The following is a 14,436-nucleotide window of genomic DNA, read 5'->3' on the forward strand; positions in this document are numbered from 1 at the left end:
ATTATGAACACTTTATCGAGAAAAACACAAGCTTGGTAAGACTGTCGAATCACGTCGTTTGTGGATCGGTCGGATGGTCGGTGTGTTTGTTTACACAGACTCAGACAATACTAAATGCACAAAGCTTCGCCCGAGTCCTTATGGACAAAGGGGGGCAACTCTGTCGTGTCACTGTGTTGAGCTCTGCTTACCGACGGTCACTGTGAGGAGCTCTTCAAAAACGAGGCGTTTTCTTTTGATAAGCATTATTCTCAACTACCATTTCGGTTGTGCTCCAATCCAAGGGCGTATTAGTGATATCTGTAAACTGTAGACTTCACACTAAAGAACCATAATCGATATTTGTTTCATGTATTTTATAATCACATATTACCCCTGTACATGCTCAGATGACGAGGTGGCCGAGTGGTTAAGGCGATGGACTGCTAATCCATTGGGGTCTCCCCGCGTGGGTTCGAATCCCATCCTCGTCGAAACTTTTTTCTGTGTATGTTTGTTGATTCATGAATTGTTCATTATGATTAGTGTTTACATTGCTATCATTGCTATTCAAAATTCCAATATTAGCATGGCGAGTTACATGAAAATAAATAACGGTGCACCTTGACAGCAAAGGTTGATGTTGAGAGTTCAAATATGATTGACATTGGCACTTAGGGACGAAACATTTCCAAAAATTTAATCTCTTACACCAGCCAATAACAGGTGTAGAAAAAATGCTTCTCTCCCTCAACACAGATATAATGACTTGACTGGGATGTGGACATGATGAATAATCACTGACAGCCAATGACCACGTATCTTATGTTTCAAGATTGTGTTCTAAAACTGGTAAAACTGGTTTCCTCCCATACAGACAGGATACCCTACACATGATATCAGTGAGTGAGTGAGTCTATTTTATCCATTGTTTAGCAAAGTTCCAGTAATATCATGGCTTTGGACACCAAAAGTTGGCTTCACACATTGTAACAATGTGGGGGTCTTTGGCGTGACAAACAAATGCTCTAACAACACATGAGGGCATTATTCAATTTACGGCATGTTAGCCATTTGTGAGTGAGATCATGCTGCACTCAGCAGTATTCCAGCTATATGGCTGTGGTCTGTAAATAATCAAGTTTGAACCAGACAAATCAGTGTTCAAAAGCATGAGCATCGATCTACGAATTGGGATATGATGACATAAGTCAACAAAGTCAGCGAGCCTACCCAATCTCATTATGCCACTTCTCAAATGCATTCTCTAGGTGGTCCAACTTATTCTTTTTGCAAAGAGCTAAAACCAGGTCACACATGTACAAAGCAACCTTAGCATAACCTTGAGACAGTCATATCACTAAGATCACTTTGTGTAAAGGTACCCATGCCATGTTTACATGAATCACAACTCTTTCACTCACGACTAGACTTTAATACATCTAGTTGTCATTTGTTGCTTATTTCCATTAAACACATGAACAGTAAAATAATCTTATTTCAGTATTTTCAAACATCAACAAGCAAAACAATGTATTCTGAAATAGAAACCAATGACATATGAATATGTAATCACTTTATATATACAGTTTCTCTATACCCCTAAGAATTCCTAAAACTTAGTTACCACACAATAAATACACATACATATACACTGGTCAAATCACTGGACACATACCAGTACAGAGTTTCACATATCACTAGCTGTAATGTACTGGCAGAGGATAAAAACACCCAAGGGATCATTCATATATTTTTTTATGGGTTGTTGGTTCGAAGACATAAGGGAAGGGTCTCCCTAAAACATGACAGTTTTTACGGAAGATTGAAAAATTCGCATCTCATTAGGTTCATCGAATAGATTAAAAAACAATGTGCATTTTCATTTTGTCTTTTCAGAGAGGATCACAAGGCTATAGGGAGGGGAAAACATATGACCAGCAAGAATGTCAAAATTCAAATGTAAGCATTAGCAATGGCACATTTCATGAAATTCTCAGGACAAGTGGTAAGTAATGCTGAGTAATTACTCTACAAAAGTGTGCATACATACTACAGTACCAGAAGGCAAGCAGTGGTAGTATGCTAACATGGCATGAAGTCAGCCACTAAGACAAGCTGCCTCCATTCCAAGGGAGACAACTCCTCACTTCATCTGATATCTGTAATTTGTGACAGAAGAATCAATACAGAGGGACAGGATACTGAATATGTAAAAATATTTAACTGACTTGATGAGAATACTTAAGCCAATGTAACCATTCCCTCAGTTTCTGTTGGTTGGCACTGGTTGTAATGTATATACCTACATAAGAATGTAAGGCTTTGAACTTGCACTGGTACAGCTTCAAACTACTGATGATCCAGTATTAGATGAGCCATGACCTGACAAATGACCCAAGGTTGTATACATGGGAAGGCCCTCCAGAACATTCCATTTGAAAAATGAGTGAAACAGGTTGTCGCCTACATTTTGACAAATTCAATTTATTCGTGCAAACCGTGTCTGCAGGACACATGTTAAATAGAAGCAGCACCGAGTTCACGCTACATTCAGCATGTACTGTACGCATTTAATTCACAATATACCTCATGTACCTATAGCAACCAAGTGTATTCGTCTACATTCCCTGCCCCGCCTACTTGTCACAAATGTGTTTACTGCACAGGCTCATCTAATACGTGTCAAGCAGTACTATTTTATGCAACCTGATAATTATACCCATGAGAGTTCCCGCTACATTCAGCATGTACTGTATGCATTTAATTCACAATATACCTCATGTACCTATAGCAACCAAGTGTATTCGTCTACATTCCCTGCCCCGCCTACTTGTCACAAATGTGTTTACTGCACAGGCTCATCTAATACGTGTCAAGCAGTACTAAACGCAACCTGATAATTATACCCATGCGAGTTCCCGCTACATTCAGCATGTACTGTATGCATTTAATTCACAATATACCTCATGTACCTATAGCAACCAAGTGTATTCGTCTACATTCCCTGCCCCGCCTACTTGTCACAAATGTGTTTACTGCACAGGCTCATCTAATACGTGTCAAGCAGTACTAAACGCAACCTGATAATTATACCCATGAGAGTTCCCGCTACATTCAGCATGTACTGTATGCATTTAATTCACAATATACCTCATGTACCTATAGCAACCAAGTGTATTCGTCTACATTCCCTGCCCCGCCTACTTGTCACAAATGTGTTTACTGCACAGGCTCATCTAATACGTGTCAAGCAGTACTAAACGCAACCTCATAATTATACCCATGGAATGTTAATATTCTGCTGCTGTTTAAACAACACAGACTTCTTCTGGAAAACAGACTGAGGAGGAACTGCAATGGAACGACCGCTGCTGTTCATGTCATGAAATTTTATGAAGTAAAATAAACATTTTGTCTGACCCAGAACAATTTTTTTATAAACGTATTCTAAGTGATCTCTATCAAAACTAAAGCATTATCATTTATTTAAGCAGGTGCAACCTGTTTCTGCCTGGCCAGTACAAAAAGCTATTACCTAAGACATCATCAGGTGCATGAAGGTTTCTATTCCTTAGACCAAGCCCTGGAATGTTGAGGTGTCTGTATATGATACCCCTACAACTGACCTTCATGTCATACAAACATAATTCAAACACACAGGGATTGTTACTTCATGCTGGACAACACATTCATTAACACATTGGCTGCCTCTCACGGGTATACTTGTAGAATCAATTCTCGTCGAACTTGCCACTACAAGTTATCTCATCGCTACATCAATGGTACCGGGTATTTTAATTCAAGTGTCACATGTTGTCAAAATAGGCACAAGAAACAAACGTCTTCTGGCATTCTTTGATCATGCCAAGAATGAACATGAAGAAATAAGGCCTGCCATTATTACAAGATTCCTTGTGCTCAGCACCTGGGATGAAGCAAAAACATGCCAAAAATTGTTCTATTTCTGTCCATGAAATATGAAATTCTGTTCAAAATGTGCCATTAAAGTCCCAATTCTTACTCTGTTAGCCCAAAGTTGGATTGGTAAACCATTATCAGTTAGACATGTTAAACATTTAGCTTTAATTAATATCACTTACATTCGTGTCAATTACTAAAAAACCCAAAAAAACACATTTTCATAACACTATCTGACAGCACAGTGTACAATGGTCTAAACAAACACTACAGTAGTTACCAGCTGGCCATACTAAATCATCAGAAAATTCAATAGAAATTGTGTGTATGTAGCTGAGGTGATTTCTTAGCTGGCAAGTAAGCACAGAAAACAATTCGACTGAAACTGAATTTATGACAGTTATCCTTGCAAGAGTTAATTAACCGACAAGTTTGTGGGAATTCCACTAATGATCACTCAGTCATGACCAACTACTGTGTATGGCTTATTAATGGTCAGCTATGTGTAATAGCTGTTACACACTGTGAGACAGACAGACTGGCACGAAATCATGTCCCATCACAAGTACAATCAGGTTATACATGGTCATTATCACATGACACTACACAAAGCATATACTGGCTAGAGATGGTAAAAATGAACAAACTGCCATTGTCATACATTCAAAGAAATGAAGGAGGAAACAGTTAAATTAGGCACCCAATACATTACCAAAGCAATTAGTACTAATTAGTACTGCTAATAAAATGGAAGACTATTAAAATCATGTGGCACATGTCTTTAAACAGTTACATATATCAATATATTGTGATATCTTCCCTCGTCAATCTTGTCTGAACCATATGCCAATATATATGATTATATTAACCACAACAAACATAGACAACAATGTGTAACATTACAATGAACAAGGTTCCTATATTTCTTAACTGAGCGAAAGGCACTGCTAGCTAGATCCCAGTCACTATATCCATACAGGTGAAGAAGATGCAGAAAGGAAACAGCGATAGACATGTAACTGACTCATATTAAAGACAACTGGTGGGTGCTTTTCAAGAAAACCTCAGCTTCATAGGGGTCCTCTTGGAGGCATTTGGAGGTCCATGAATACACTCTGCCCAAACCCACTCAGGTCCAGTTATATGACAGCACTGAAGAGCTGAACCTTTTCCAAAGTATTTATTTCTCTTGTTCACTTTGAATAGGCTCAGATTTCCACATTTTTTCATTTTTCCTGCAGCTCACTTAAATATGAATGTACTCGATCTGTTGACTACTCAATGTACATTTCAAAGACTGATTTCTACCAGTTCCGCAAGTGTAAGTCAAGAACAGACACGTACCAGCATGTTGTAAACACTGAGCAGCAAGTGTTGTACAAGAAAACAGTATCAACCAAACACCGAGATCTTACTCGTTCAATTTATCCACATGACTGCAAACCATATCTACAAATAGATGTAGCATGAATGGAATATTGAAATAATGTGCCTTTAGAACGAAATTGCCATGTATTTTTTAAAATCTGCATAAAACGTATGCAGTCATGGCATACTATTGTAAACAGTCAAATTTTCACGACCGTTTAATTTTTGCGAACTTCATGTCAGACTTCATGACGAGAGAATAAAAACATGCTCAATCATGTTCTATTTTCATTGCTCTAACACCCAAATAAAAAGGATTAATTCTGAAATCAATTACATTAATTTGTTGTTTGATCACTTCGCAAATCTGTTTATTTTATAACAGATCAATGGTCACACACCTGTGTGTTGTGTAAAAACATCCCGGGACGCCCCTATAACCAGATCACCTCGCGAAAATAAGAAGGCACGATAAGATTTAGTGACCGTCAGTCGCAAAAATTTAAAGGCGTGGAAATTAGACAGTTAACAATATCTACTGATTATATGGTCTTACTAGCAACAAAGCAGTGACTTTCTACCTGTACTCATCCAGCAAGAATTGAATAAGATACCAAAAGCCCAAGCAGTACTCACCAAAAAGATACATCTCTTTGTATTATACATCTTTCAGCATATTAAATGAAGGAACAAGGACAACATATTTATCATGACATTGATCTTCCAAGAGCCAAATGAGAAAATGCTGTTTGATTTTAAAAGTTTAGTTTGAAAGTACAACTAACAGTGGCATGGCAAAGGATTTTCCAAACATCTAGAACACATACACAACAAAAATATGTATACACTTACAAAATAAACGTTCAAGTTCCTCACAAGATATTTACATGAGGTGCACTAGATAAAGCCTAGCAGGACAACCATCACATCTTCAGCACTAGCACTAGGTTGGCAAAACAGTCCAGTTTCCAATAAAGAAACTGTAAATAACAATAAATGTAAACAGAATGACTTTTGTTTTGGCAGAAGCTGCAAACTGAAGCTGCCACATCTCCACCAGACATGCAATCTCAGAGCGATCCCAGGAGTACAGCTGTGGATATGACAAGATTTCCGTTTAACTGAGTCCCCAATATGGTAAACTCAATAACAGCTCATCAGAAACCACATAGCTGGCTCTTATGTACAAACATCGTTATTCAGGTCAGACAGATTTATTTCCTTGTTTACACATTGAAAGGATTTGAACCAATAAAGTATTTTCTTAGTTCCATCTATTTATTGTTCATATTCCACCTTTCCTGGTGAAATTGTGAAGTCAAGATGAGGGAGCAGTGTGACCTAAATATCACCTTCATGTCAACAGATTCACCTGGGTGGCAGCCATTTTGGATGTCCTGAGCTAATACAAATGCTACCTGAACAGGAATATCATCGATCACATAATGATCTCTACAGTAAATACCCTGGACACATATAAAAGCATAGCCTCATTTAGCCAATCAAATACCTCTCAACCAATATCCTCAGTACTTCCTTTGCTTGGTTACCAGTACATACCATCTCACATACAAACTGGGACAGCCAGTAGAATAAGTATCTCCCTCTATGTCAAAATACTCTGGGAACAATTTTCCACTTACTAGCACATTAGTAATAGTTTTCTGATTCAAATAAACAATTGACAACAAATTCTCGGCTTGTTCGTATGAAGTATAAAATATTCTTCTGGATGTATTCAAAACTCACATCTTGAAGAATCATTTTTACGGACTGGTGATTGTAAGTTCAGGACAGGAAAAAACTATACCTACTGCATGAAAGGAGAGAGACAGATTTCCATAAATGAAGCTGTGCTTGGTGTTGTATGGATCTGGGGCATTTATCAATAAAACAGAGACCAAACATAGTGGCTACCCGTGATGGTAGAGGCTCTAAGTAAGCCCTGTCTATGGAAGAGGTCTGTAATGTTTGTAGGGTAACCTGACAACATACACACAACAGCAGCTACCTGTCCTTCATTACAGCAGGCGTATCTATAGTCAGTCACATTTGGGTTCAAATGAGAATGACAAATGATTAAATAAGTTGAAATTTGGATAGGTGCTCAAAACAGAAATAAGACACATGATCCTGAAACCTCTGAACCCCAAAGGATCTGAAATTTGACATTTTTTAATCGACTGTGGAAAAAGTTGTTTACGAAACTATCTTGTAATAGTGTGCTATTTTCATGCTTCACACCAGGAGGTGACGAAAGGCTGATGGAACAGCACCTGACCAGCTCGGGTCATCTCATCCGAGGTGTGTTCAGAACCGCAAGAGCCCGCACGACTGCCTCCCGTGAGCGCTCACATGGGTCCTGAACAGATGCAAGCCCATGGTTACATTAAACTATTCGTGACTAACTCGTGTTATTCCGGGACAAGCCTAATAACTTTTTGTCTTCTTGTTGGAGGTTGCAGAGAGGGGCGAGTGATGACGAATGACATTAAACATGTATAAGACAAAATGTGATGAATGTCTCTTCCTTTATTCTTGACACAACGTTTCTTGGCTATTCCTTGCCCATTCGTCAGGTGGATGCTAACTAATAATAATGATTTGAATGGCATTTTTTTTCTGTTAAACATGGTTGCCATCTTTATTCGCTGTGAAGCAGCTGTGAAGGCAGGCAGCTGTGAAGATGGTCCGCGGGCGCTCATGATTCTGAACATGCCTCTGGATGTGCAGAGTTGCACTTGAATGTATACTGATGCTGTTCCACCAGCTGTGAAAATGTCTTATTTATGTTTTGTTGCACTTAGCCCAATTTTGAATTATTTAATCATTCATTGACCTCAATTGAACCCAAACATACTACTGACTGATCCATCAGCACACAGGCAGCAGAACATAACACACAGAAGACATCATGGCTGATTCACTCTGACAAGATGTCTCAGAAATCACCTGCACATCATTCAGTTCAGTAACTGGCACTAATGAACATTTGAGTCCATGGGAATAGCAATTTGAAGCGGTCTGTTTTGTCAGGTCGATATAAAATGCTAACAGAATACATATCACAACTTATGCACTGAAATTTTCTACATATGAACATACTGTACCACATATGTCATAAGTACATCAAAATATAACCTGAAATGCCAATGAATAATAAATGCATATAGACAGGGATGACTGATATCTGTTGTTTCAATGTATGGCAAGTCTGTTTATGGTGTAACACATTACACACGTCTATAGATACATATGCGTGATCCAGCTAACAATCATACAACCACTGCATCTGTACATATTGTCTTGTGATCATTCTAGAAGCTGATGTTGGAGATTCTCCATTGTGGAAGGTATCTGTCAATGGTGCCTATCTGATTCATCTGTCTATACACAACGCTAGTTTCCCTGGAGCCAAGGTGTCTGATGCATCAGTCAGTAAACAAACAAATAATTACACACACATCCTCTTTTTATACATCTCAATGGCCATGAAACTGTTTCAGGAAATTAAAGGTTGTCCTCTTTAACGTCAAGAAAGAAGACATTTCTAATCTGTTATAACAAGCAGGGCAATCTTGTGCTTTTCGATGGGTTTATTCTTGAAGCACTTTGGTCAGAACAACTTTGGAATAACCACTGTTTGTATCGAGTGTTGTCAGAAACAGGGGAACCTTCTTATCAAAGATGATAAATGATGCACTATCATATATGAACAAAACAGCACATACATTGCTGTTGATCATCTCTGCGAAATCCTGTGACATGCTGTCCATTTCATGAGTCTTTGGGACAAGTAGGAGGGAGTGAAGCAAGAACATTATTTCTGTTGTCCTTCATAAGTCCCTGATGTTGAGTGATGGCAAGACATGGTGATGGGTAGCAATATCTGTATTATTGGGCATCATCATCATAATAGTTCTCCTCATCATCATCTTGGTAGGCCTCTTCGTCACTGTCATCTTCATTAAGGTCAAGGTCAAGGACACTCTGTCCTTCAGCCTTCATGTCATCATCGATGTCATACACAACATCATCGCCAAGGTCCTCCCTGAAAGAAGAGTCAAGTCTGACAAAGTAGATCATGTCCTATTCTACTATAGAATCTTTGTGTCATCATTAGGGCTCCTTACTATAGAAGCTACAAAAGCCTTGCCAAGTCAGGGTCCCTCTGTAATTTGTATCGGAGTCTGAGACCAAATGATTCATTTTCCTTACATATCATAACAGTCTGTAAATAGTCACAACAGGGCTAAAGATCAACATAATTTCACTGTATTGATTCATCTATCCAGGAAAATATTAATGTAAGCACTGGCATAGCCCTGATGAAAAAGATCCCTGTGTCTTGCCTACCCTGCTATAGTTTCCTGGTTAGCTCCACCCATGCTGTGTTCCAGGTTAGGCATCTGATCAAAGGCTGAGCTTGTCTTGAGGACTCTCACCAGGGACTCACAGAACTTCACCCCCATCTCCTCCAGCATCCTGGTGTTCATGTGCAGGTCCTGCAGCAGGATAACATCCTATAGTCTGCTGTGTACATGTCTGGGTCTTACTTCAAGTCAGAGCATTTCACAAAAGGTATTCATGGATTTATAATAGCTGTACTTTAAATACATATCTGTCAAAACATCACACAACACAACCAGTTCTGTTGACCAAAGCTGTGCACTACACCAATCTGCCGCCACATCACTTCACGGGCAGTTGTCTCCCTTTCCTACACTCTCACTGTCACCAGACTCACCTTATACTTGCCCTGATCACAGCCACAGTAACTGCTCTCCATTGTGTAGCTGCGCACCACACCTATCTGCCGCCACACCACAACACGAGCAGTTGTCTCCTTAGCCCTCTCTACCACAAAGCTACAGTTTTGAATGGAGAAGGACTGGCAAGCAGAGTGCAAAATACGAGGTAAAGCCTGAAATGGAAAAGCATTTACCATCACCAGGAGAATGGGACAAACATGTTTGGAAAATTAGGTCATTTCTGAGATCTAATCAGTTCAACTCAACATGAATCCTATCTTCACAAAATGAAGTCTTAACATTAACTGTGTAACTGTCCATGATCTTACATGACCATATAACATGGACCACTGCTCGCACTATCAACCCTTGCTGTTCCCAGACTCCAGATTCCACCTTGACATTAACTCTATAACTCTCCATGATCTGCCTACCTTAAAGCCATTGTCTTCACTCTTGTTGCCGGTGGAGGCAGGGTTCTGGGCATCACTTGGTATCCAGGACATGGAGGGACTACAGCCGTACAGGAAGATGTTCTTCCTCCGAGAGTGTCCATGGTAGTCACAATATACCTACATTGTAAACATGAGATGACATGATAGCCTCAGTGTAACATCACAGATAACAACAGTATCCATGGTATAATCACAAACGGATGGTACTACCAAAATTGGTTCTCAGCTGAAAACTTAATATTGTGTTTTTGAATAGGGGTTCAGACGATTCACATAACTGATCAGTTTGAAACAATATCGGCAGAAATCCATGGATCTGCGGAAAATTACCATCCCTGATCATTAGAACAGCAACCTAATCCAATCAGCCACAGAAGCAACAAAAATGGTGTGACACCTGACGTGTCACAGACGTCTGTACCTTCACAGATTGCAATCACACAATACCTTCACAGATAACAACAGTGTCCATGGCAATCACACAGTACCTTCACATATAGCAACAGTGTCCATGCCAATCACAAAATACCTTCACAGATAACAACAGTGCCCTGCCAATCACACAATACCTTCACAGACAATAGTATCCATTGTTATCAATGCATGTAGCAACAATGGTATAAACCTACCGAAGCAATGTGAACTCACCAGAGGGGTCTTGCCAACCATATTGAGATACTGAAGTAAACCCTTTGTGTGGTATATCGTCGGGTGCAGCTTGGGACAAGGATGTTGCCATCGACGATTCAGATCTTCCGCAACCAGTGAACATCGATGACTGGAAACAAGAGTTGCTATAATGGACACAGGATACAAACATACTCACAAAGTCAATCCTATCTAACTTAAGTTACATTTGGGATTACACTTTCCTAATGTAGCACAAATTCTAGTACTTTTTGAGTTGAATCTCATCCAGGATTCGAACTCACACCCCTCAGGCACCTAATCACCAGCACACACAGTCAGCCGCCTCATCCACTCAGCCACCACACCTTCCACTGGAATTTATACTTTCCTAAGAAATAGTACTCCCAAATATAACATTTGTTACATGTAACCATTTTCTAAATGGCATTGTGAAATCAAAGTCATTCTTTACAAAGTGACTTGAGGAGGTGCACACATTATTGGACATGAAAATATCCTCATCACATGCTGGTTATTGGCATTGTCACATGTATTTCTTCAGTTTTGTGTCACCAACACTGTCAACTGATTGTTACTCTACAGCTTATCTTCTAGCAATGTGCTTTCCTGCTCATCACTTACTTCAGCCACCATGACCTACTACTTGAGTCAGAAGGGTTATTAATGTCTGTCTGGTTTAGAAGCACTGCCAGTGCACCCCAGGCACTGCCATAATCTCCTATTAGATTACTTACTTTCCATTGATGACACCATCAGGGTTCAGCATGGGAACAATTTTGAAGATGAATTTCTCTCGCAGCTGTTGAGCATGTGAACTCTTGCTCATCAAAAAGTCAATGGTGCCTGCAACGTAATACAATGAATCACTACTTCAGGAAATGTCTTATCTTCATTTGATTTCAGCATCAATTGATCTGTTTGACTTCTTCATTCTAACATGATGGCTGGCCTACAAAACATAAGATACATCAGTTCAAAGGTACATGTATTTGATCCTTCAAAAAAAAGTATCACTTCACACAAAGACACCACAATGCTGAAAAGATTTATGATACATACATTTAGAGGTGTATTTGAATCAGTTAATTTTTTTTAAAAGTGAGCCATTTCCAGATGACTCCAGACTTTGTAACAGAAGTATAGCAATGTGCTAAATGGGTGAGGCAAGGTGACATGAGGTGCAATTATGATGACTTTTCATTAATAGTAAAGAGCATACAGTGTGCGGCCATTTGTACTAGTCAGGACTAATGCTGGTTTCACTCTGCTAGATGATGGATATTGCATCTCACATTTAACACCACATCCATAGCTTACTAACACCAAGCTGACCAGTCCCTGACTGACCCGTGAAGGTCCAGGATAGAATGGGCCTTCAGCAGCCCATGCTTGCAATATTCTTGTCATAAGAGACAACTAGCAGAATCTGGTTGTCAGGCTCACTGACTTGGCTGACACATGTCATCAGTTTCCAATTGCGCAGATTGATACTGATGCTGTTGATCAGTGGCTTGTCTGGTCCAGATTCAATTATTTACAGACCACCTGCATATAGCTGGAAAATTGCAGTCCCATTAATGTCCTCTGGACATGGACATCAGGCAAGGTAACAACCAGTACCACAGTTTGTTCTTTCTGTACCTTTCATGATCCAGCTGGCATTGCTTTCACCTGGGTGGACACGAGCACTCAAGAAAATGTACGGACGACTCCCTGTTGGTGCAAATAAATACAACTATTGTTTACATTATAAACACTGCTTTGCCAAAACATTTCAGTCAGAGTACACTAAAGAATTATTGAAGAACTACCCTCGATCTCCATGCAGGACTGATGCCCAAACTATCCGTAATGACTTTACACCTAATAACAGAACAAAATTATAACCTTTTTCAGTGCTTGCTTTGGTTGGGTTTGGTTTCCTGGCAGTTTGAACAGTATGTCAATTACATCACAGCCTGTCAGCTGAATGTGGAGGGCAGGGAGTCAACTCTATAAGATGGACTGCTGCACCATTGATGGATGACTGGGCCATCCAATCCTGAAGCACCTGAGGTCTATACAGATGCAAGTGAGTGAAATTCCCAACAGTGTCAGATTGATATGATCCTACAATGAAGCATGCTACGTTTCAGAATCAGAATCCCCCAAATCCTGAACTCTGATCTATAGCACTTGTTATATTCAAACAACTGCCTCATAGGTATATCTGTGCTAGTGACTTACTGAACTCCTCTATACCCTCCTTGTCAAGAGTGTGGGGCTGGGCGGTGATGGTGAGAACTGGGGTGGCGTTCCCTCCCAGGGTGTCACAAAGGGTCTGGTTGTGGTAGTAGATTTGACGGGTGTCCAGCTGCCCCTCAAGCTGGTACAGATGGGTCTACAACATCCACAGGGCAACATAACTCCTCTTTCAATTGAAATGTTTCCATCTTCAAGTAATTAATTCAAGTAAACACTTCTTTAAGAGGAGTAACTGAGTGATGAGTCCACCATTATATCGGCAATCACAGCATATTAGTCCAGACAGATGAAGACTTACCATGAGTGTGATAGAGGTTTATGGGAAGATGGATTTACCATGAGTGTGGTGAAGGTGTATGGGAAAGAAGACTTACCATGAGTGTGGTGTAGGTATAGGGGAAAGAAGACTTACCATGAGTGTGGTGAAGGTGTATGGGAAAGAAGACTTACCATGAGAGTGGTGATGGTGTATGGGAAAGAAGACTTACCATGAGTGTGGTGAAGGTATAGGGGAAAGAAGACTTACCATGAGTGTGGTGAAGGTATAGTGGAAAGAAGACTTACCATGAGTGTGGTGAAGGTATAGGGGAAAGAAGACTTACCATGAGTGTGGTGAAGGTGTATGGGAAAGAAGACTTACCATGAATGTGGTGTAGTTATATTCGAAAGAAGACTTACCATGAGTGTGGTGAAGGTGTATGGGAAAGAAGACGTACCATGAATGTGGTGTAGTTATATTCGAAAGAAGACTTACCATGAGTGTGGTGAAGGTATAGTGGAAAGAAAACTTACCATGAGTGTGGTGAAGGTGTATGGGAAAGAAGACTTACCATGAGTGTGGTGAAGGTATAGTGGAAAGAAGACTTACCATGAGTGTGGTGAAGGTATAGGGGAAAGAAGACTTACCATGAGCGTGGTGAAGGTATAGGGAAAGAAGACTTACCATGAGTGTGGTGAAGGTATAGTGGAAAGAAGACTTACCATGAGCGTGGTGAAGGTATAGGGAAAGAAGACTTACCATGAGTGTGGTGAAGGTATAGTGGAAAGAAGACTTACCATGAATGTGG

General features: G+C 39.9%; 1 protein-coding gene and 1 non-coding gene across 2 annotated transcripts in view; one reads left to right on the forward strand and one right to left on the reverse strand.

Moving 5' to 3' along the window:
* Window positions 1-391: 391 nt before the first annotated feature.
* On the forward strand, window positions 392-473 carry Trnas-gcu (transfer RNA serine (anticodon GCU)). Its single transcript has one exon. It is a non-coding gene; the product is annotated as a tRNA-Ser (tRNA).
* Window positions 474-8,849: 8,376 nt separating this feature from the next.
* The window catches only part of LOC137278459 (cytosolic carboxypeptidase 1-like), a 43,016-nt gene continuing 37,429 nt past the window's right edge, over window positions 8,850-14,436 (reverse strand). Inside the window, exons 18-25 of the mRNA XM_067810789.1 lie at window positions 13,352-13,505; window positions 12,767-12,838; window positions 11,860-11,968; window positions 11,123-11,252; window positions 10,454-10,591; window positions 10,016-10,192; window positions 9,625-9,773; window positions 8,850-9,319 (exon numbers count right to left, since the gene is read on the reverse strand). Coding sequence (XP_067666890.1) covers window positions 9,163-9,319; window positions 9,625-9,773; window positions 10,016-10,192; window positions 10,454-10,591; window positions 11,123-11,252; window positions 11,860-11,968; window positions 12,767-12,838; window positions 13,352-13,505 — 1,086 coding nt within the window. The 3' untranslated portion in view covers window positions 8,850-9,162. The remainder of the gene's footprint in view (window positions 9,320-9,624; window positions 9,774-10,015; window positions 10,193-10,453; window positions 10,592-11,122; window positions 11,253-11,859; window positions 11,969-12,766; window positions 12,839-13,351; window positions 13,506-14,436) is intronic.

This window comes from Haliotis asinina, chromosome 3 (genome assembly GCF_037392515.1).
Source record: "Haliotis asinina isolate JCU_RB_2024 chromosome 3, JCU_Hal_asi_v2, whole genome shotgun sequence".
NCBI lineage: Eukaryota > Metazoa > Mollusca > Gastropoda > Lepetellida > Haliotidae > Haliotis > Haliotis asinina.